This window comes from Prinia subflava, chromosome 9, assembly GCF_021018805.1.
Source record: "Prinia subflava isolate CZ2003 ecotype Zambia chromosome 9, Cam_Psub_1.2, whole genome shotgun sequence".
Lineage (NCBI taxonomy): Eukaryota > Metazoa > Chordata > Aves > Passeriformes > Cisticolidae > Prinia > Prinia subflava.
In genome coordinates this window covers 6,311,507-6,335,024 of record NC_086255.1, presented here as the reverse complement: position 1 = coordinate 6,335,024, position 23,518 = coordinate 6,311,507, and the positions used below count along the sequence as shown (strand labels likewise).

The 23,518-nt window shown below is 53.4% G+C and overlaps 1 protein-coding gene and 2 long non-coding RNA genes across 4 annotated transcripts; 1 reads left to right on the top strand and 2 right to left on the bottom strand.

The window, feature by feature from the left end:
* Positions 1–344: 344 nt before the first annotated feature.
* On the bottom strand, positions 345–4,907 carry LOC134554578 (uncharacterized). Its single transcript, XR_010081283.1, has 2 exons — positions 4,429–4,907; positions 345–2,680 (listed from the first exon to the last, which is right to left on the bottom strand). It is a non-coding gene; the product is annotated as an uncharacterized LOC134554578 (long non-coding RNA).
* EMX2 (empty spiracles homeobox 2) lies at positions 4,014–11,680 on the top strand. Of its 2 annotated transcripts, XM_063405226.1 has the most exons (4): positions 4,014–4,273; positions 5,024–5,504; positions 7,548–7,732; positions 10,236–11,680. In XM_063405226.1, the coding sequence occupies exons 2-4, from the start codon at positions 5,114–5,116 to the stop codon at positions 10,401–10,403; spliced, it is 744 nt and encodes a 247-aa protein (XP_063261296.1). In that variant the 5' UTR covers positions 4,014–4,273; positions 5,024–5,113; the 3' UTR covers positions 10,404–11,680. The 2 variants fall into 2 exon arrangements, with proteins under 2 accessions (XP_063261296.1, XP_063261295.1); XM_063405225.1 differs by lacking the exon at positions 4,014–4,273 and having other exon boundaries at positions 4,916–5,504.
* LOC134554579 (uncharacterized) lies at positions 10,915–23,094 on the bottom strand. The gene is made up of 2 exons (XR_010081284.1): positions 14,255–23,094; positions 10,915–14,137 (listed from the first exon to the last, which is right to left on the bottom strand). It is a non-coding gene; the product is annotated as an uncharacterized LOC134554579 (long non-coding RNA).
* Positions 23,095–23,518: the final 424 nt, after the last annotated feature.

The window sequence follows — 23,518 nt, the reverse complement described above, 5'->3', positions numbered from 1 at the left end:
AGTTTGCCTCCAGCTGTTGCGGTGGCTGCCCCGGAGGAGCAGATTTCAGACGTGCTGGTGGCTGGGGGATGGTTCAAATCCAGCGCTCTGCCAACTCACCGGGGAGAGCTTGGAGCGCGTGTGCGTGGACGTGTGTGAATGCACACGCGTGGAGTTTTCTCCGTGCACGCTGCGCCCCTCAAAAAAACCAAACCAAAACAAACAAACAAAACAAACAAAACAAACAAACAACAACAAAAAAACCCAACTAAAACCTGAACCACAAAAAAAAACCCCCAATGAAACTAAACCAAACCAGAATCAAAACAAAACAAAACAAAGCAAAAAAGGAAAAGAAAAATATCTTTAGGCCTTGATTACTTTTATTAATAGACACATTAAGCGACCGTAATGCTCCTGGCGGCTTGTGACGGGCTCGGGGAGCTCGGGAGCGGCCGGGCCCGCCCGGGATCCGCTGCCGGCGGCGGGGCCGGGGGCGGCGGGAGGGGCGCGGAGGCCGGCAGGGGGCGCTGCCGCCCCGCGGATGCGCGCCCGCGGCCCCGAGCAGCGGCGGGACCGGGCCGGGAGCGCGGGGAGCGGCGGCGGGAGGGCAGGGTCCAGCCAGAGTGCGGGCAGGGTCTGGCCGGAGTGCGGGCAGGGTCTGGCCGGAGTGCGGGCAGACTGCAGCAGGAGTGCGGGCACGGTCCCAGCCCCAGTGCCAGCATGCTCCCGGCCCGGCCGCACTCACTGTCCGCACCGCGCTGCTCACCGCGCCCGCACGCAGCTGCGGGTATTTTTTCCCTCTTCCCCCGCACATATTGGTGTTTAAAAGGTCTGGCACAGATGGGTGCGGGCTTCGCGTGTAAAACCGGGGGTGAAGATGTCCCGTGTCAGTGACATTGTGTTGGAACCGCGAGCCTGACACCCCCGGGACGAAAACAAGTACGCGGGAGAGCGGCGGGGCCGGGCCGTGCAGCTCAGGCGGCGCTGGTGCGGGAGCGAGAGGGGAAGCGGCCCTGAACTAGCGTCGAAAAGAGAAAAACTAAAGCGACCCTGCCCGATCGCTGTTCCCGGCTCGGTGAGAGCAATCCGGGCAGCAAGGCCTTTTCCTGCTCCTAGTCCCGGTCCTCTGCCGCTGAGATGGGATCCCGGCGGCTCCAGCCCTGACCCGGCTGTGCCGGACCGAAATAGAGGGACGAGATTTCCAGGGCTGGTCTCCCCCATGGGGAGGTCCATGGGAAGCATCCCTTGTGTCCGTCCCACCCGGGAGCCCAGGGTGAGTGGGGAGCAAGGCCCTGTCCACGCGGGGCTGCCCGGGGCCGGCTGCGAACGGGCTCCACCTGCTCTGCGGGGGCCGCGGTGCCCACCCCGGGCTCTGCCGCAGCCTCGCAGCCCGGCCCCGGTCCTGGGAGCCCGGCCCGGCCCGGCCCGGCCCGGCCCGGCCCGTCACTCCTGCCCAGCACTGCGCTTTGGCGAACGACTCGCAGTTAGACATACTGAGTAGGGTTTAGGGCGTCCAGAAAAGAATTAAATTAGGCATTTTACCCTCTCCTTTAACTCACTCAGCCCCACGCCAGACACAACCTGTCTAGGTCACCTCTCCTCCCTGCTGTGCGCACGAATCTCTGGGACAACAGGGGGAAAAGGAGAGACAGATCCCACTTGGAAAAGAAAGTTGAGAGGAGGCTGAAACTTCCCTCACCGCCAACCCCATACCCGCGGAAATTCAGCCTGGTTTAGCCCGTGAATCACTGTCTTACCCCGGGGTCCCCGCATCTGAGACCTTCCTCTCAATTTCTTCTTGGCTCGTCTTTTAAAAGATGGGTATTAGTTTGGAAATCCGGAGCCAGTGCCTTTGAGGCCAGCCACGTAATTCGACTGCGAACGCAGCGCACCCCTCCCTCCGAGAGAGGCAGCCTCTCGGAGCGCCGGGAGCAGATCGGGGAGGGCTGGAAGGGAGCCCCTGCCAGATTTCCTCCGTGTAGAGGCCAAGAGGACGGCGAGAGCAGCCTGTCACGACCTTGGGCAGGGAAAGTTCAAGAGAGGGGCTTCGGGAGGTGTTCCCGGGGCAGGCCGGGCTGCAGCTCAGCGGCCGCGGCCGGGCCAGCAGAGGCCGGGGCTGCGCGGGAGGCGCCCACGAGAAGCGGCCACGGCGACCAGAGCGAGAATGAGACAAAAATTTAGGGAGAAGAGGAAAATTCTGAGAAATCCCATCCCGAGTCCTGTCGGTTTTTGTTCTCACTGTACCCGGCCTGTTTTATCTCTGACAAAACCCAGGGAAAGCTCGTGTTCTCCAGGCTCTGCCTGCGGTTCCTCTGCCTGGATGTATCCCCGCACACTCACACAGCATGCACGCAGACATGTGTACGAATGTGCAGAGCACAGAGAGCGAGCAGGGCTCAGACCTGGGCGAGATCATTCGCTTTTCCCGAAAAAAAATCGGACTTGGCCGTGGAGAGCTCCCCGCTGCAAGCGTAGCCTGCTCCGTTCAGCTCCAAAACAACGGGACCTCCCTTCCGAGAGGGATTTTGGGCTAGAGGATATTTCGCCGGCGGTAAAGGAGGTCGAGGGAAATTTATCGATCGTTTTGGATGTTCTGCGTGTGTGAGGTTTCTTTTCAAACGGATATAATTCCTCCCTCCCCAAGTGCTAAATTACTCGATGCAGTTTTCAAAGGAGCCCCGTGATTATGTCAGGATGTCTGGAAAGAAAAAAAAAAAAGAAAAAAAAAAAAAAAAAGAAAGAAAGAAAAAAAAAAGGAGTTGAAGTTTTTCCAATTCAGATTCATTCTTCAGTCCCGGAGAAGTGTAAATACGCAGATGCAGAACACTGTTCTTCCTAGGAGAAGGAGAAGTTTCTCTCTTCTTCAATTTTTTTTTTCTAGTGCTCTGGAACCAAGACCCCAGTCGAAATCAGCACATCAAACACCCGTCCTTATTTAGGGCACTTTCTCATCCTTGCCAGTGTCTATAACCCCAGGTCTTTTCGAGAAGAGGGGTAATGACCGCCTCTTGAGGGGGAAATAAAGTTGCACGGAAAAGGGGTGAGGGGACTCAAAAACTTAAGATACTAGCGAGAGACACGAGTGGGGCTGAAGGGAAATCCTTCTCTCCTTTGCTCGGCTCTCTCAGCTCACCGGGGCCGGAGCTCTGCGCTCTGGTGTCTTCGGGCAGGGAAGGTTTTCCCAAAAGTGTGAGACTTGGGAGAAGGCACCTCGCAGCAGAATCTGCCCCAAGAGCTGAGTTCCGCCGTGCAGAGCTCTCTCCGCTCTGCGCTCGCACGCACGTGTGGATGTCCAGACGTGCAGCCGCCCCACGCCTGGAGATCAGATTTACATTTCCTACAGAAAGTGAACTTCTCCCTGCACTAAGTGCGCACAGCGCGGGGTACACAAAGGGAAACGCGGCCTCAAACAAAGGCGCAGGAACAGCCGCATCTTTGCGTGCCCAACACTGTTTTGTCACTTACATTTAGCCCGTCGATTTGGTATTGTGTTAAAAATATCGGCAAGCTGGGAACAGATGCTTTTAGAAGAGAGTAGAAAAGGAGAATAGAATTCACCTCGCCCTTTACTGGAAACAACCATTTAGACGGCGATTTGTTTTTTAGCATAATTTAATGCAGTCAAGTAACGGATTTTTAGTGTATAAAGTGGAAAGAAAATAGAAAACAAGGTCCGGGAGCGAAGGAAAGAAACGCTAGACTGGTTTTAAGACTTCCCCCATCCCTTGGTTCAACAGAAACATTAATTTACATTAGCAATTCCGCATCTTTAAGATAAATTACACAGCGGCGTAATAGATTTAAAGTACGCCAGATTTTTTTATCATTAATTGTAAATGTGCAAAATACCTGCTGGTACTTCACTTTAGAAGAATGTAATTGGCAAAAATGGGAGGCTGATGAATAGATAATAGATCCTTAACTACCAATAAACAGTAAGCACCAGCCAAGAGTATTAGGATGTGATCATAATTATTCTGCGGCTCCAGCCAATGGGAGGAGGAGAACTCAGCCCTAAAATCATCTCCGGACCCAAAGGTAAACGCGAAAATACGGACAAGGCTGGAACCGGAGACGCGATCCCCTGTCCCGTCTGCGAGCGCCCGGCGCGTCCCAGCCGTGCACGATGCGGCTGCCCCGCGCTTTGTGCTCCGCGCCGCGCGGTGCGGGCAGCGCCCAGGAGCCGAGGGGAGAGAAATAAGTTCGGAGGAGGACGACGACCCGTTCTCTCACCGGGACGAAATCTTTCCCGAGCGGGGCATCTCTCCCTGACGCCCCGGGGCCGATCAAGGTAACCTCGCCGGGCTGAGAGTACCCGAGAGGTGGCAGGGACAGGGGTGTCGTGCTGGCGGAGCAGCCCAACTCCCCCCTGCCCCTTCCCGAGGAGATGCAGGGCCCCCCATCTCCTGCCCCGCCGAGCCCCCCCGCCCGGCCCCGTCCGCCTACCTTGGTCGCCGAGCGGCGGCAGGGGAGGGAGGGCAGCGCGGCTGCGGAGGGGCGCGCAGCGGGGCGGGGGCGGCGGCGCGGCTCGGCGCGCTCCCCCCGCGCTGGCGGGCGCGCTCCCGCCGCACTCCGATCCGCGGCTCCATCCCTCCCGATGGCGCTGCCCGGCGCTCGCCTCCCCTCTGACGCACTTTAAAGAGTCTCCCCCTTCAACCTCAAGGCGAGTAATAGCGACCAATCATCAAGCCATTTACCAGGCTTCAGAGGAAGCTGTTTATGTGATCCCAGCACTAATTAGGCTCATGAACTAACAAATCGTTTGCACAACTTGTGAAGGGGCCGATCACATCCATGGATTGTCTTTGGACTTAGGGGGGGAGGGGGGGGCGCGACCGCCTTTTCCTTGCAGGAGGGAAACTTCTCCCAGCAACTTTTTTTTTTCTTTTTTTTTCTTTTTTTTTTTTTTTTTTTTTTTTTGTGTGTGTGTGAGTGTGTGCGTGGTGCGTGTGTGTGTCTCCCTTTTGGGTACCGCTGGCTGCCGCTGCCTCCTTTTCCTCCAGCCCCTGTCTATTTATGTGTGTATCTATCCCTCCTCAAGTCACTCCCTGCTGCAAACTTCCCCGGATCGTCTCCCGCGCACCAGAGAGAGACGGGCAGAGATTGGGTCGGGGACTCTCGTCGCGGCAGCATGTTTCAGCCCACACCCAAGCGGTGTTTCACCATCGAGTCGCTGGTGGCCAAAGACAGCCCCTTGCCCGCGTCTCGCTCCGAGGATCCTATCCGGCCGGCGGCGCTCAGCTATGCCAATTCCAGCCCGATGAACCCTTTTCTCAACGGCTTCCACTCCACTGGCAGGGGGGTCTACTCCAACCCGGACTTGGTCTTTGCGGAGGCCGTCTCGCACCCGCCGAACCCGGCCGTGCCGGTCCATCCTGTGCCCCCTCCTCACGCCCTGGCCGCCCACCCGCTGCCTGCTTCGCACTCCACGCACCCGCTCTTCGCCTCGCAGCAAAGGGACCCCTCCACCTTCTACCCGTGGCTAATACACCGCTACCGGTATCTGGGCCACAGGTTCCAAGGTACGTGCAACTTCTCCTCTCCTTCCGATCCAGCCCCGCATCCTCCCGCGGCGCGGATGTCGGGGCCGGCGGGTGGGAGGCGGCCCCTGCCCGGAGCGGAAGGCTCGGCTCGGCTGGGCCCGGGGTCTTTTGTCCCTGTCTCCCCCTCGGCCAAACTTGGAAGAGCTGTCAGAGCCGAGGGGCTCGGGCTTGGTTTTGTTTTGCTGTTTTTCCCGGTTTGTTTTGCTTTCCCGGGAAGAGGGGGGCAAGCGGGAAGGCAAGGCCGGCTGGGACTTCGTGAGCTTTCTGGCCCCATTGAAAACAGACGAAAAGGTGGAGATTTTTTTGTTCCGGTGTGTTAAGAGCTGGAGAGGAGCCCCCGAAGGAAGCGGCCGCGCAGAGCGGGGACTGGAGGGGTGCTGAGGTTGAGGTTCCCCCGGGAAGGCGGCCGAGCTGCGGGGCCGCTGAAAGCCCCCGCCGCTGCCCTTGTTAGAGGGAAAGACACGGAGCGAACCCCAGAGAAAGGAGGAGGGGAGTGTGTGTGGGGAATTAATCCCAGCGCTGGGCAGCGCGGGGAGATGGGGCTGCGGAGGATGGCCGGGGAAGGGGCACGGAGGGCGATCCCGACCGTACCGTCAGCGAGGGGCTCCGAATGCCGAGCGATTAATAACCGGCTGAAGGGAAATCACCGAATCCAATGGCGGACAATCAATAAAATCCCCCTTGTTTAACCCTTTGTAACCGGCAGCGTCTTCCCCGAAGGGTGAGCCTATTTCTCCCGTAATGGGTCCAGCTTCTGCCGCTCTCATTACAGGCAAACCAACAAGCCAGCAAAAAAAAATCAGCCTCTACTCGCAGGGATCCATTTACCTTTTTTTCCCCTTGTATTTTTTTTTTTAATTAATTCGGAACGAAAACAAACCACCTGCATGTTGCATTTTCCCCGGCCTGCCACAGCCGGGCCGCTGCAGCCGGGTTGGAAAACGAGCCGCTCTCTCCGCAACCAGGCGGTCTGAGACACAAAATGGATTATTACCCTTTCAGAATGAAATTACAGGTTTCGCTCACCAAATTATTTGTCGCAGGCACCAGGCGATTGCTAACGAGGGGTAGATGAAAGGCGGAAATGTCCTGGTGTTGAGCCACAGCCTGATTTCAAACACACCCTCCTCCTCCAACGATTTCTAAAGCACTTACAGAGAGATCCCCTCGGTGCCGCTTCCACCCGGGAAGGGCCAGCCCGGAGAAGCGGCACAGGGGCACCCCGGAGGGAAATGCCCACCGAAAAGCCCCGGCTCAGCACCCCCCGCTGCAGTGCAGGCCGGCAGGAATGGGATGGGATAGGATGCGATGGAATGGGATAGGATGGGATGGCCGCTCCGTGGCCTCCTCGGAGTTTGGTTCTTTATTTCCAGGCCGGTTCCCAGCGCCGCCGAGGCAGCGGGGAGGGCCGGTGGGCCGGGAAGGCGGCGGTGCGAGCCCCGCTGCGGGCAGCACACCGGGAGAGAGAAGGGCAGCGCCGGGAGAAAGGCTCCGGCCAAAGTTTCGGAGAGAAAAGCCGAAACAGGCCGGGGGAGCAGGCGGGAGGCTCCCGGAGCCCGGTGGGCGGCCAGGGAGACTCCCGGGGCTCGGCTAGGGCTCTCCGAGAGCCGCTGCTCAGCTGGCAGCGAAGGAAAGATGGAAATAACAAACAAACAGGGAAAGACATGAGGCTCCGGTGGTCGAGGGGAAGGGGGGCAGCCGTGAGGTGTAGCCGCAGACACTGCAGCCGTGCTCCGGCCAATTCTTTTTTTTCCTTCTCCTTTCTTTTCTGTAGTGCTCCCCAGGTTGTGTTTTAGCATTTTAGTTTCTACCAGTCCTCTCCTCCCCCTGCTTATTTATCTTTCCCTCTACGTATTGATCAAAGAAAAATTCAATACAAAAAGGAGCTGGAAAATTAAAAAGATACTATAGCTGAATTTATCCTGAGGGTAATAGTGGGAAACAAAAATTCTTGCCCTAAAAAGTGCTGTTGAGTACGTTTGGGGAAGATGTTTTACTAATCTGTTTTACCCTGTTTCCCAGGGAATGAAACCAGCCCGGAGAGCTTCCTATTGCACAATGCACTGGCCAGGAAACCCAAACGGATCCGTACAGCTTTCTCCCCATCCCAATTACTGAGACTGGAACATGCCTTTGAGAAGAATCATTACGTAGTAGGAGCGGAGAGAAAACAGCTGGCACACAGCCTCAGCCTCACGGAAACTCAGGTAGGGGGAAGCAGGGAACGGGCAGTGGGGAAAGCGAAAGCATCGGCATCTCCTTTGGAAAACCCACCCGGCCGGGCCGAGGGCCGGGCAGTGTTAAGGGCACACTCTAGGGGTGTTTAGGCCTCCACTCGCAAACCGGCGGAGTGGAGAGAGGGATCTCCCCTCGCCGGAGCGTGGTAAAATCCTTCTCGCATTGGGGATGTCGCGGCCCGTGCCGGGGGTGGCGGTGCCTCGGGGACCCGCAGCGCTCGGGGCGCGGTTTGGGGTCCCCGGGTAGCCCCGGCTGGAGCAGAGCTGCGATCTGCGGGTCCGGGCGTTCTGCTGCGGGACTGGCGTGATCCTCGAGAAGGAGTTCGATGTTAGGGGAAAAGCCACCAAAACAAACTCAGGGGCAAGGGGGAGAACCTCCCCTTTAGACCCTACTGAAAAAACACAGTTTCTTGGATGAATTTTCGCTCGTTTCTAGCCGGCAGAGGGGATGTGACGAGCCGGTTCAGGAGGGCAGAAAGACGACAAATAAAAACAGAGAAATTATTCTCAAGGAATCCCCTCCTCACCCTTTCCATCCCCCCCTCCCCTCCCCCCCTGACTGGCTGCGGGCCAGAGCCGCACCGGAGCCTGTTTCGGTCTCTCTGGCGGGACGCTCGGCGATGTTTCTGCCCCGGTGGTGCCGGCCCGAGGGTCTCGGCAGGTACCGGGGCCGGGCACGCATGGGAAGGGGCCAGGAGCAGCAGCGGAGCTGGCACAGGCTCCTCCCGACGGCCGGGGCCCGGGGCCGGCGGGGCCGCTGCGAGCGCGTTTATTTTTTCCACGCGGTTTTCTCCCCGCCGGAAGAAAGGCTGGAGTTTGGAAGATTGGTGGTGGTGGCTGTTGTTGTTGTTGTTGTTTTGTCGGGCTTTTGTTTTGTGCCTTTCCAGGAGACTCGTGGAGAGAGGGTTCCAGATGGGGATTGTCTCTGCTACAGTATGTGGCACTGTACTAAAAAAAAAAAAAAAAAAAAAAAAAAAAAAAAGAAAAGGAAAAAAAAAAAAAAGCCAAAATACCCAGCCGCAGCCTAGTTCAAAGTTCCCAGTAAACACAGCGTTCTCTGGGCGGATTAAGTTGTAACACTTTTTTTTTTTTTTCTTAACTCCTTTTCGTGGGGAAAGCAATAAAGAGGTTGGAGCTTTTGTTTTAAAATGTCTCCCTAACAAAACAATAAAAAGGGATCGCCACTTTCATGAGGTTCTCCGAACAAGGGACCGGTCACAGGCTTATTTCTACTGGAAAGCTGTATTTAAGGTGGTCTTTGTGCTGCTTGATTCCGAAGCTGGTTGGGGTCTTTTGTCCGGATGTCAAACCCCCAGTCCCCTACAAATGAGCTCCCTTTTGGGAGATCAGCGTGCAGAAATGAACCGTCCTCCCCTTCAATTAGCAAACTAAAAGCAAATTAAACTCACCCCTTGTTCCCCGCTCAGCTTTTTAATGGGGGACTTTTGGAGAATATGAAAATGCACCAGAGATGTGTGTCCGGCCAGTCAGGTCTCTGTTCTGAAGAGGCAGCGAAGCGGGTTAAACCAGCTTATTAAAATGCTCCAGTTCCCTTTCCCCCCCTTGCTGAGGCCTTTATCAGGCACTTTCAGACAGAACCAGAGTTTAAACTGCATTAAAAAAAAAAAAAAAAAAGTTTACCTTTGGACGCTACCAGGAGTGTGGCCAGCCCTGGAGATAGCTCCCAGATCAATACTATCTGTAATTAAAGCACTGCAGTCAGCTGCCGGATGGTTCGGTCAGATGTACGCGGCGCTGAACAAATTCAGAGGGACATTTACCGTGCCACTGATCGCTTTCACCGCGCCGCGATCGCTCCTGGACGGCGCGTCCCGGGGACACGCTGCGGAGCGCGACGGAGCGATTTGCTTTCTATTCGGGGCATTTTTGTACATTTTATTCACTTTTCCACGAGGAAAAAAAAAAATCCCGTTCGCCCACGCCCCAGCCCCGTTGGACGGGCGAGGCCCTGTCTTTGCTTTGCTCTGCGGGCAGGTGGGAGCCCGCGGCCCGTGGGTCTCCCGGCCAGGAGCGGGGAACCGGAGCTTCTCCGGGCGGGGGGACTGGAGGTGACAGCCCGCGGCCCGTGGCTCTCCCGGCCAGGAGCGGGGAACCGGAGCCTCTCCGAGCAGCAGGGCCTGGAGGTGACAGCCCACGGGCGAGCTCCCCGCGTGGGCTGCCCGACACCGCTCGGGGCTGCGCGCCCGCGGAAGCTCCAGGTGCGCGCACGGCGCATCCCCCGCGCTGCTGCTCCTGCACCTCTGGGATGCCCGGGGCATCCTGACCGCCCTTTCCGCGGAGGGCTGGGGGACAGCGAGCTGTGCTCACCCCCCGCCAGGCCAGCCAGGTGACAGCGGGAGCAGTGGGGACACTGCGGGCAGAGCAGCGGTGGCACACAGAGAGGCGGGAGTGGAGCATCTCCCTGGCGGCCGGGCAGGAGTGGGACTAAACCGCGGTGCCTTTCCCCCCGCAGGTAAAAGTATGGTTTCAGAACAGACGGACGAAGTTCAAGCGGCAAAAGTTGGAAGAGGAAGGTTCAGACTCACAACAGAAGAAAAAAGGGACTCATCACATTAACCGGTGGAGAATCGCCACCAAACAAGCCAGTCCAGAGGAAATCGACGTCACGTCGGACGATTAAAAACTGGCACTTTGGGACTTTTCAAAGCCAGCACGCCACCAGCCGAAAGTGTTAAAGGCTCACCCCGCCACCCCCGCGGCGTGGCGGTGCGGGGAAGGACACGGAGATCTTCACAAAACGCGATTCCCGCCTGGGAGGGAGCTGGGAGCGAGCGAGGGCAGCCAGCGAGGGCACCGAACTGTGGCACTGCCGGCACCGCTCTGCCAAAGGGGATCTGTCAATCAAAGCCAAAACACCGGGACGAGGTGATTGACAGGTATTCCGTTTATCGCAGTCCACTTTTAAAAGCATAAAGTAAAAAAAAAAAAATTAAAAATATATAGAAAAAAAATCTTTAAAAGAAAAAAAAATAGAAGCAAAAAAAGCCCCCAACCGAACCAGAAAAATTAAGACCTTACGGGACATTTTGCACTTCACGGTTTTTTCCGTCTTTGAAAGAGAAATTTCCATAAGCAGCCAAAACCCACACCTGTTTCAGAAACTTGAATTGCATGTGTAAAGCCGTCTGGGGAAAAAAAGAAAAAAAGAAAAAAAAAAAGAAAAAAAAAGAGGAAAAAAATTACTCCGGTTCCTAAAGACAGAAATGAATTGTGATTTTTTTCCCTTTAAGACAGGTTCTGTGTGCTTTTTAATTTTATTTTACGAGAAATGTGCAGTCTGTAAACATTTTATGATAACTTCTGGCGTCAAAGTGTTTGTGAAAGCTAAATGAAGTAGCAGTAACAAAGCATAGTGTTCCTTCCGGATGGACAAACACGGTGGGGAGGGGAGGGACGGGAGGGAAAGGAAGGGGGGCGGGGGAGGTTGGGGTTGGTCATAAGTTTTGCTGAAAGAAAAAAAATCAAATGGAATTATCTGCCCCCCCCCCCAACTGTATCCCCATTTCAAAACCGGATGATGATTACTTTTTTATTTTAAGATTAACAAAACACAAACCCAGCGAGCAGTTTTGGCTGTGGGGACACCTTCTAGGCTGGGAGGATCCAGAGAAAAGGGACTTAAAATCGAGGATTGATTTTTTTTTTCCTAATGGCCATTTTCATTGGATCAATTTTCAAGCACTGACCTTATAATATTCCGAGATCATAGAGCTACTAAAAAAAAAAAAAAAAAAAAAAAAAAAAAGTGACAAATGTTTCCTTCATGTCTCCTATACCAGAATGTAAATATTTTTGTGTTTTGTGTTTAATTTGTTAGAATTCTAACACACTATATACTTCCAAGAAGTATGTCATTGTCAATATTTTGTCAATAAAGATTTATCAATATGCCCTAAATTTTTTAAGCAACATCTTTTCCCCTTCACCCCCAAATTTTTCGGAAACCGATGGTTTCCCCCCACATCTTGTTTTTAGCTGCTGAACCCCCGCGGCCGCGCCGCGCATTCCTGCGGCCACAGGGGCGTTTTTCTTAATATATTTGCTGCCTGCCAAATAGACCTCTAAAAACAAGCCGCAGAGGCGCACTGGCTGTATAGAAATACCTAAAACCCCCCGAAACAGAACCAACCAACCAAACAAAAACCTCGAGGAGAAACCCAGCCCCTTCCCTGCTTAGAAACTGGAGTCCGGACTGGTTCGTGCTGGTGAAACTGGTCGGCAGCAGCCGCGCTCCGCTGAGAGAGCCTTTCCTCGGCAAAAAAATAGGTGTTTTATTTAGCTAGAGAGGATTTGGGGATATTTGGGGGCTTTTCCCCCGTCTTGTCTATCCCGTGTCTGGGTCGGTGAGAGGAGGGACAGGTCCTGCGAGCAGAGGCTGCGCCCCAGCTGCTGCTGTCCCTGCCGCTCTCAGGGAGCGATCCTGGGCGCAGAGTGAAACTCTGGCGTTGAAGACGTGGGGGAAAGAAAAAAAAAAAAAAAAAAAAGGGAAAAGAAAAAAATGTTGCTCTGGGTCCTTGAGGAAACTAACTGGTTTTCTGGGGGTACACAGTTGTTTTTTCATGCTTCATTTGCTCCTTAGCCTGATAGACTGCATTAATCAGTTTTATTTCCATTGATAGAGAAACCTCGTCTGCTCTGTTCGAGCTACAAAGAATCCTGCAAGCTTTTGTGAAAGTGCAAATCAGTTTAGGCAATTATCATACCAGGAATATGAAGGGGAAAGAGGAGGCATTGCCCAGTGGTCTCCTTTAATCTCTTAATCCGTGGATCCAGGGGGGCTAGTTGGACATAATTTAGGACAATCTGACTACCCTTTACACTGTGATAAGGCGAAGTTACAATGCATCGCAAAAATACGAGCTTTGTTAAACATACTGCCTTGAAAAGTTAAGATTAGACATTCTGTGCACGTGTTGGCTCTATCGGGTACTATGTAAATTTAATTTTTTTAAAAAAAAAAACGATTTTTTTTTTTTAGCATCTCTTCTTATACAGCCCCAGTGACTTTCCATTCACTTGTGCTACAAATATGAGAGAGGCCCAGCCAGGGTTAGGACGCATGTCGCAATGCAGTCCCTTCCATTTAAACCTAGGCTAATTATTTAGTAGAGCTATTCCCAAGGTAAACTTCTCGTCGCGTTTCTTCCCTCCTCGAACAGCTGATGATGCAGATCTGGAAACCGAGCAGGACGCACTTTTCCCCTGAACTCGCCCAAGCTGCCTTGCTCCCCACTTCAAACCCGGGCAAATGGGCAAACATTAAACGGATTGCGGCCGAACAGCAGACTCGGGCCTTTCTAGAAATTGTTTCCCATCTTGATAAAAGGCTTATTTCTGCAGGAACCATATACTTTTTTTTTTTTTACTTTTCTCTCTCTCTCTCTCTTTTTTTTTTTTTTTTTTTTAACCGTGAGGGAAGAGAGGGAGAGGGGGAAAAAAATTAAGCGTCCTATGTAGCGTAACAGCAATAAAATCTTCAGAGAATGCCATTAGCTTTGAAAAAAAACCCTAAAAGCTTTATTACAAACCCAGCTTTGAAAATAGGGGGGATTAGGAGTCTGAAAGGGTCCCACAATGGTTAGAAGAAAAGGTTTCATGCTAATGAGGTTAATGCCCTTTGTATCTCAGGACTCCACAACTTCATTACTCCCTATCTCCGGCTGCACCAAGCGGCTCAGAACACTGCAATCCACTCCAGCTCTCCCCTGCCTTGCCTAGAGAAGGATTTGATAGCAGCTCTGTTCAAACTAGATAATTATATCTTTTCAAGTCGGAATTAAGATAAAGAAAGTGAAGCAAAGGCGGCTAGCCTTGATCCACTGCAAACAAATTTGGCGCACTTTCTAGTCTCTCTCCCCCTGCCTCAATAGGCAGGACAGTCAGCTTATTAGACCCTCATTTGCTTTATTAATTCATCTATTTAAAGTGGCAGGATTAGAGAGAGGGAGAGAGAGGCAGAGTCTAATGTGGGACAGTGGATGCCAGGCAACGTGGAAATATAAATATTGGCGAGATGCTATCCGAGCGGGTGTTCAAAAATACATTTTATATTAAATAACTGAGAGGGGTGGGGGAGGGAGCGTGGATTTGGGGTGGCGAATTGCAGACACGGGCGGATTTTTACGGCTTCTTTGAAGCAAAGCTGGGGGACGGAGGACGCGGGACCCTGGGTGCCCGGTGGGGGATTTGGCCCGCTGGCCCCACGGGCTGCTCAGGGGGCTGCAGGACAAGCGGGGACCCCCCGCACCCCGCAGCGTCCCGGGAGCGGGGCTGGACACCGGGGCTGCCCATCGGGGCTGCCCGTCGGGGCTGCACATGGGTGCTGCCCATCGGGGCTGCACATCGGGGCTGCACCTCGGGGCTGTATATCGGGGCTGCACATGGGTGCTGCTCATCGGGGCTTCACATCGGGGCTGCACACCGGGTCTGTATATCGGGGCTGTATATCGGGGCTGCACATCGGGGCTGCACACCGGGTCTGTATATCGGGGCAGCCCGTCGGGGCTGCCGGCTCTGTGCGGTTCCTCCTCCCCGGCTTTGCTCCGTCTGTCAGCCAAGGTCAGCGCATCCCGCCCCCCCGCCCCTCGCCTCCCCCGGCCCCTCTCGGCCCCGGGTCCCCGCCGCTGGATCCCCACCCTCGGCAGCGCTGCTTGGCTCCGAGTCCAGGATCTGACCCCCCCGCCTTGGATTTTTAACCCTTTCCCAGGTGGTTCGGTGGGGTTTGCGCTCCCCACGCGGCGCAAGCCCGCACCCACGCAGCTCTCTCTTTGCCACTGCACCGCGGTGAGGCCGGAGGCCTTTGGAGCCCTCGCTTTGTTGTGTTTAAACGCTGTTTATTTGCCTTCCTCCTCTGACGGATCGCGCTGTTACCTGTGAGGGCTCGGCGGAAATTAGCGGTCCCCCCTAATTAGCACCCAGCCCCCGCACAGCCCGTAGGAAACAGGCAGAGCAGCTCGGGCCGGATTCCCCGCTGGAGCGGGATTCTCCCAACCCCTGCTCCCGTGTCCATCAGCGGCTCCTAAGTGCTGGGAGCTAATACAGCCATTGATTTACTCCTCCAAAGGGTCCCGCTGCGAGGGGGAAGCGGGAGTTTAGAGAACCTCCTGACCCCGAGCCGTAACCTCTCTGCTCGCAGCCTCTCCCCGGTGCGACACTCGCAGCCGGGCAAGCCCAGCCCGTGGCCCACGCTTGAAACAGAAAGGGCCATTAATCACCTTCCCGCGCTCGCCGTTAATTGACCTTCTGCAATTAGCGCCTGTTGCAGGGAAGGCGGCCCGTCGGGTGTGAGGGACCCCCCGGTGCCCCCTCGGAGCCCTCCTCCCGGCCAGGCGCGGCTGGGAGGATGCTGCGGGCACCGCGCAGGGCTCAGCCCGCCTGGCAGGTGGCTGCCCCGGCCGGAGCAGGGAAGGCGGGATCTGCCTCCTCTCATCCTTCTTCTCCTTGTCCCCTCCGTGGGGCCGCTCGGCCCCGCTGCCTCGGGAGCCCCATCTCCCCGCACGGCCCGGCCGGAGCCCCGGCTGCTGCGGGGGCTCCGGGAGAGCATTTATAGACCCCCTCTCCATCGCCCACGGCTGGACCTGACGTCAGGAAGAACTTGATCTCGCCCGCTTTGCTCCTGCTTCTGAAACTGATCCTTGAAATGAGAGAACAGACTCTACACAATTCCCATGGCCTTGACATAAGGTACAGCGATAAATATACACCACTAATGAGCAATTACCATATAATCACCTTCCAATTAGCTCGCATAATGATGAATTAAACATTCTAGCCTGCTGGATTAGGTTTCTTACTTTGTATATTATTTACGAAGGCTAGCTTCTGCTGAGCACCAAATATCAAATTAGATAGGGAATTTTCTGTTGGGGGTAATTAGGCATTCAGAGCATGCCCGGAGTTTTTGTCACCAGCCAACTAAAGTGTATTGGAAGGTAGTGTCCATCCTTTTCTGTCTTTCCTTTTTGATGTCTTAAAACAACAACAAAAAACCACCACGATTTTCTGCCAGTGCTCCGCACGTCTCCTCCCCCGTGTTAATTCCGCTTCCTTCACCAAGGCTGGACAGACGGAAAAACTGGCGGATTTTTTTCCTTGGGACAATTAAATAATCAGGAGTAGGCAGAGGCAGGATCTGGGGGAAGCAAAGGATCTCGCAGTCCTCTCGCTCATGCTCCATCCCTGGGAGATGGGAAGAAACCCGGCCTGTTATCCCGGACAGGTAGAAAAGCCCCGGTGCTCCGCTCGGGGTGGTGAGGACTGGCCGGGCACAGGAGGGGACACCCCCGCACCCCCAGCCCGGACAGACCCCAGGACACCCTCCCGAGAGTGGCTGTTTCCTTCGCATTCTGCGGAGAGGGCTCCAAAAAATCGAGTCCGGAGTGTGTTTGGTGGGTCTGGGCTGAGGGGAGGGGCGGGAAAGGCTTTGGGTGCCGATTCCCCCTGGAAGGGGATGAGGAGAAGCACCAGCCCCGCAGGGGGAGAGCAGGGTGCGGAGTCGGGCACTCGGGCAGCCCCAGCCCGCACCCGGAGCGGGGCAGGGACGCGGCTCCGGGCGGGGAGGGGGCCCGCAGCCGCCGTGTGGAAAGTGGGAACCCGTCTCGGAGCTGCTTGGCTTTTGTTGGTTTAAGCTGGACCCTTAATGTTTTCTTAATTAAGCGTTTGAGTGTGAGTAAACCTCCGCCAGGCGTTTACAGCCTGCCCATAAAGCGGGAGCGGGATCTCCCTGCCTCCTGCACTGCCTGAAAACCTTCCCTGGGGGCTGGAAGGGGGCAGAAAGCCGCTCCACGGGGAACAATGTTCTTACCCAGACTCCTGCTTGGAATTACCTTTTAAAAAGTCCTTTACCTATAACGGAAAGGACAAACTGGTAGTATCCCCTTTCTCCGCTCTCTCCCGCCTGACACACGGAGCTCTGGAAAGTTTCAGGGATTTCCAGTCAGGAAAAGAACAGTTCAGAAGAACAGAAATGCTCGGCTCCAGCCGCTTATTTTTCCCCTCTATATAATAATGTTTTTTATTTTAAAAGGAATTTACATAAAAAGAAAAAAACCCAAACCAAAACAAAAAACAAAAACGGAATTAAGAATTCGAAGCAATTTCCCACGGTGAAAGTGTTGTCTGAATGAGTGTTGGTGACCTGGACACAAATAAACTTAGATAAGGTGTGGAAACTCATCTGTCAAGTCCCGAACGTCTGGAAGCAGCAGCGGATCCAAGCCTGACTCGAGAGAAGCTGCTGGATTCCGCTGTTTTTTGTGGAGTTACCCTCACAGCTTTATCAGTATTTGAACAACCTTTTTGTGGTTTTGCTGTGTTCACAGAACACGCGGAGTCCTGACTTTCTCCACAAGGCCGGAGAATACAAGCACGGCTGTTATTTTATCTTTAGATCAGCAAGTGGGTATCAGAGGCAGGGAAGAAAGTGCATTCTTGTGGGTTGCGAGACCGAGATATTCCCAGATAAACTTCTGTGATCTCATTTATAATCCACGCGATCACGGCTATTTTATTTGGCATGCATGTGTCGAGAGGAGGCGTTTGCTGTGATGGGATGTTTAGGATCCAAATATGATTTAAAACCCCTTTTTCAGAGAGTTATCTCCTGTGTCACCCTCCTCGTCCCGGTTAGCACCTTGGCTTTTTGTAGCGGTCTGTAAGCTCACACCTCACCTGCTGCTCCGTGGGCTGCCAAATATCTGCTCAGAATCAAGGACAAGGGAGGAAAGGGGAAGATGTGATTTGGAAGAGTAAAGGCTGCTCAAATAAACCCCGAAAAGGTATTTTTATAACAATAACGTTGTTTTATTGAAATTCCCTGGGAATGCAAAATAATAGAAAGCCAGCACTGACTAAAATCTGCAAAGAAACAGAGAGGAAAAGAAAAAGAGAAAAAAATAAATAACGATGAAAAAATGTGCGTGAGAAATGGTGGAAAGAGAGAGGAAGGAAGGGAGGGAGGGAGGGAGGGAGGAAGGAAGGAAGGAAGCAAGGAAGGAAGGAAGGAAGGAAGGAAGGAAGGAAGGAAGGAAGGAAGGAAGGAAGGAAGGAAGGAAGGAAGGAAGGAAGGAAGGAAGGAAGGAAGGAAGGAAGGAAGGAGAAGCCAAGGTCCCAGTGTGGGTATGAATGAAATGGTTGCAGGGACATTGTCAGGAGTCTGGGGAAGGGTCGTGAGTTCAGCGTCGGACTGACTTGGAAATTCACGCTAATTTGTCTTTAGGAGGGTGAAGGGCTGTGGGAAATCCGCTTTCTTCCCATTATTGAGAAGACTAGTGGCGAAACCCTGAGAGGTTGCCCCGTTCGGCAAAGCGGAGGGTCCTGGCGGGCGGGGAGCAGTGCCACCAGTGCCACCAGTGCCACCAGTGTCACCAGTGCCACCAGTGTCCTCTGCCTAGGGCATGGCCGGGCAGAGCGGGCAGAACGGTCCCTCTGCCGGGACCTTTTCCCTCACCCCACCGGGCGCTTCCCCTGCCCAAGCGCCAGATCCCGGCCTTGCAAAGGCAGGAGGGGAGGGCGCGGGCTGCCCGGGGTGGGCAGCCGTGTCCTGTGTGACAGGGACCACCTTCCCGCTGCCACCCCGCTCATCGCCATGGAAACCTCGAGCAGCACATGGAGGTTCCCGGAGCCTCAGCCCCGGGTGCCCGGGCAGGGACCCCCCCCAGCCGCGCTGCCGCTGCCGGGAGTGGGGCGCAGCCCCCCAATCGAGCCTCCCCCGCCCCGTCCGTCGGTGGGCAGGAGCTCGTCTGGGGGGTGCCTGCCTGGAAGAGCCGCTCTGGTTCCTTTTCCACCCTGACACGAGGGTCCGAGGTGGGCGAGGGGTGGCCTGAGCTGGGCGGCAGCAGACGGGGCTGACAGCGGCCAACACCCCTCTCTCGTCCCCGCCTTGTTGGGGCCACGGCGGGAAAGGATAGAGATGCGGGCCGGCAAATACGGGCGCAGAGCTCGTCCCTGCCCTCCTGTACCATCTCTTAAGCTTCGCCCGTTCCAGCCAGGGACTCCCGTGTCCCTCCAGAGTCCCTGTCCCCGCTCCCGGCCCCGCAGATGCGCCCAGCGCAGCGGGACCTGCAGCCCCGGCCAGGTGCCCCCTCCCGTGGAAAGGGGCTGCTCCTTCTTTTTCGGGTATGAGGGTAAAAACTCGGCCAATCTGCCCGCTCCTCCCCGTAACTTAAATAAAAAAGGAGTAAAAGGCAACGTTTACACCAGTTTAATTAAGGAGGGCTCTTGTACCTTGGGGGGGATCGCATCATTTCACATGAAATATTCATACAGGAGGTTTCCCGAGCTGCTCCGTTTAATCATTCCTGCTGCCAGCGAAGTGCTCTGTCTTTATACATGTCTGTAATTTGATTTTAGCGTCCCCGCTTTTCCATTTGCACGTGTCCGGAAGGTAAGTTCCAGCGAGAAAGCCAGGGCTGAGAAACACTGCCCAGCCCGGGCGGGACCCGCACCCGCGGAGCGCTCCGCAGCTTCCCGCGGGCGCGCATCTCCCGGGCGCGCATCTCCCGCGGGCGCGCATCTCCCGGGCGCGCATCTCCCTCTCTCACCGCTCCAGCCGTGCCCGCCGCTCCTCCCTCTCCTCCGCTGGGCTGTTTCGCACTCTGCTGGGTGAAATCCTGCAATTATATATCCTTATGTAAAGGGGGAAAAAAGAAAAAAAGAAAAAAAGGCAGAAAACCAAACACACAGAAGGAAAAGAATGTGGCGTCGGCTAATTTGAACCAGTTCGAGTGGAAGGGCTGTCGGCTCTGTGAGTAAACGATGCTGTGTTGATTCAGATGTTGCTGTCTGAGGCTCGGGCTCGCAGGTTCGGGGCCGGTGCGGGCCGGGCCGGGGCCCCGCGGCTCTGGCTGGGCAGGGGGGATGGCAGGAGGGCCCGACACCTCCGTGCCCCCCAGCAAGCTGCCCCTGCAGGCTCCTGCTCACCCTGCCTGCATGGGGAAGAAGGTCAAAGGAAGGGGAAAGGACGTTTACCCCTGAAATGATGAGCCTCTGTCCCCCCTGGACGCACGCAGGCAGAATTAGCCATCGATCACTGTTCTCTGGGTGTCACCGGGCTGCGGGGAGGGAAGCGCATGGTAAATGATGCCATTAGACCACAGAGCGACAAGAAGAGGAAAGGTAAGTGGCAGCAATTCTCAGAGCCAGTCCAGTGACCTGTTAATCTGTTGCCACCAGCACTCAGTCAGGGGAGAAAAAAAATAAACCAAAAAAATCTACAGGACGGAGAAAAAGCCTGACTTACCTCAGCCCTGGTCAGCTTGTTAATGTCCCACTTGTAAAGAAAGAAGGGTTTCTGAGCAAACCCTGTCTGTGTTCAATCAGACTGTTACCCCATTTGCTGGGTGTAATATCTCCTCCGTGGTTTAATCTGTTCTGCCTTCTTTTTCGAATTTATCTTTTTCTTCCTTTCCTTCATTTGGATCCCATGAGGTTTGGCATCAGACTGCTGGAGTTATGAACCAGAGGGTGTCTGCAGAGCAGGAGCACCGTTCAGCACCTCTGCCTTTGCATTTCCCATCCAGAAGGCAGCTGTGTGATGGGAAAGTTCGGGATGTGCATGCAAACCTTCACCCCTCCAGAAACTTTGCTCAATAAACCTCGCTCTGTCCTTCACAACAGAGCACAGAAAGAGCTGCTTGTGCAGGTGGGAATGTTTGTGTGGAAGGCTTTATACAACCTCTGCACCCCGAACCAAATATCCACAGTGGCTGGAGATGTGAAATAGAAACCTAAACACGCTGAAACCAAGTGTTTAAAACCAATTTCTTCACAACATTCCTTTGTCTCTGAAATAAAAAAGATAGGCCCTTGGGTAGCTTAAAAGAAAACAGATTTTTAACAGGTGACTTGGAATCAGCTGTGTTTTGAAGAGCTCAGGGTAAAAACAGTGAACCCCACTCCCCCAAATTAAAACTGTTTTACAGGAAGTTGAAATCATAGGAGATGCACAAAACTACCACCACAGTGTATATTTTCAGCATTAAGGAGGGGATATAAAGTGCGTTTGAGCTTGCTTTATTTCATTTCAGCCTTCTGTCTTTCCCTGATATTTTTATTTGTTTATTTTTAAAATGGAAAGGATTATCAGGAGACCTCCCTAAAAAATGATCTTTTGATCTTACTGCAAATACAGGGCTGAAACCAGCAGTCCTTACTTAACACTAAACCATTTCTGAAATGACTGCTGGGTTGCACAGGAGGAGATCCAGGGCATTTTCCACTATTCATGAATATTTCAAGCAGGTAAGTTTAAGACTTTTTGTTTTTGATGAGCTATTCTCTCTCACACACATGAACCCAGACAAGAGCTACTTAGAGCACACTTGGCTTCAAGTCCAAATCAATGAATAAATTACACAGATGGGTTTCATTGCTTCTATATTTGCTACATGTAACAAATCAGCAAAGATGTTCAGCTCATTAGTGGGGACAATACTGTGTTGGAGGGGTCAGCCATGAGAACGAAAGAAGCTTTCATTTTTTCCTGCACTGTGACTGATGTCTGGCTGAACAAGTGTGATTTATACCAGACTTCTCCCCTAATATAACATGTTTCTGCAATTCTTGTGAGAGAGCCCAAAACATTCATACATGACAGAATCAGAAATAACTCCCTCAGAAAGGCTAAATTACATGGTTTGGAAAGTTCCAGCCGTGTACATCTCATGACACTTTTACTGCTGAAGAATTTTCTTTTTTTTTTTTTTTACAAGTGATAACTGCAATCCAGTAGCAGCTAAACCATTCCAGTGGGTATATGTAGCATATTTGGGCTATACATTAAAAATCAGTAACTCTATGTGCTCTAAAGTAGAGGCTTTACATTTTATTTCACAGATGAAGAGCAGTAAATTGTAAAAGAGCTGCACACATATTAATAGCCCCTGTTTCACACTGTCACTTCTTAGTTTTCTAGGGAGATACAAAATTATGTGTGTTTTCCTGCCTATCCACTGTCACCCAGACTTATTAATTCAAGATGAGACTGATATTCTGAATGGAGCCATCAGGTCAAACACTGGAAACTTTCTGGCCCAGGAATGAGGCACCACTGGAAGAGAGTGAGTGAGCATTGCTTGGAAAAGAACGCAGAAATTTGTGCAAAACTTTCAGCTGCCATCCTGTGAGCGGTGAAAAAGTCACCTGTTTTGATTTTCCAATGAACAGGACTTGCAGGTTGTGACAAATGAGGCTGCTTTGTGTCCTGACTGGTGGCAGAAGCCTTGTTTTCAGTGCTGGGATGCTGTGCAGGTGACCTTAGAGTGAGAGCCCTTTCAGCTGAGGGCACTCATGCCATGGTGAGTTTGAGGTGCTCAGGGGACAAGTGTGGCCTTTGCATTCTATATTCCCACGGCTACTCGAGCCCAGGTCTCTCTGTCTTTGCTCTGCTGGCTGATAAAAGCTCTGTGATGCAAACAAGGCCCAGAAAATCTTCTGTATTCCACAAGGACCGTTCCCAATTATGCATTATCCATCTGCTGGAGCATTTCCATTGAAGGAGAACCTCTTCCAGAGATGCTGACCCACTGCAGGTTGGTGCAGTGAGAGGTTTCCCATGTGAAGGCTCCTCCACTCCTGTGTGCATGGCTGTTCCTAAAGCCTGCCCCTGTCTCAGGCACACACGCTCACTCACGTGCATTGCTTTTGCAGAACAGCCAGATATTAAACTGATTTCCTCAGTGCATGCAAAGTTCCCTTCAGAACCTGAAATTTTGGATCTTTTCCTTGCCTAAATTCCATTTAGCATCCTAGTGAGACAGAGATAACAAGCTGGCAGGCTGGAGCTAAAGTGACCTTTCTTCCAATGAGTAACCACTGCATGTGAAGGGAAACAACTGCATGCAAGGGTTTTCCATGGGAACCTGAGTCACAGCCCACTCCAGAAAACATGACAGTGCTTCCCCAGGTTCACACCACGTGTGCAGTGGATTTTGATGTGTCTTGTGACACAGACCTGAGTGGCAGCTGAAGTCACCAGGCCCTGGAGCCCTGCTGTGGGTGATGCTCTCAGGGCCTGCTGCTGAGCTGGCCAACCCCCCCCTGCAGGCAGCCTCAGCCTGCTTGAGAAATTCAATTTACATCAGATGGAAATTTGGCTGGCCCCTGGGTATAAAATTTGGGAATTTCAGCTTCAGAGTCAGCATATATTTTAGCAAAAAGAGCCCCTTTAGCCTGTGAGAAGACAGGACCAGGCAGACCATGCTGCTAACGCCTGTCCTCCTGGACCTCTAGCAGAGAGCGCTGCTCCCTCACTCTGCTGAGATAACTTGGGGAGACAAATACCTGCTCCAGATATTCAGATATTCACAGGTGAATACCTGCTCCAGATATTCACAGGTGAATACCTGCTCACAGGTGTTTTCAAGCTACTTTGGCAAAGCAGAAAGACAAACCCTTTTTCTCTGTATGTGCACAGCACCTAATACAGCAGAGTCCTGGTGCCTTACTGGAGTTGTCAGGGACTTCTCCAGCACAAATAGCAAGTACTTAATGCATCTGCTACAGAGCTCACGAACCTTTCATGTTATTTATGCACTAATCTGAACAGCGTGGGCCAGATTTTGATCTCGGTTATTCTGGAGTAAATGAGATATGGGTTTGGCCTTACATCCATAAGATCTATAGTCAATCAGTGTTTCTAATGTGCTCATCATGGAAATATCTTGGCATTGTGTGGCTGGCCCACTTCAGTGTGACTAGAATAGCAAAGCATTATATTAAGCAAACAGAACAGTTTGA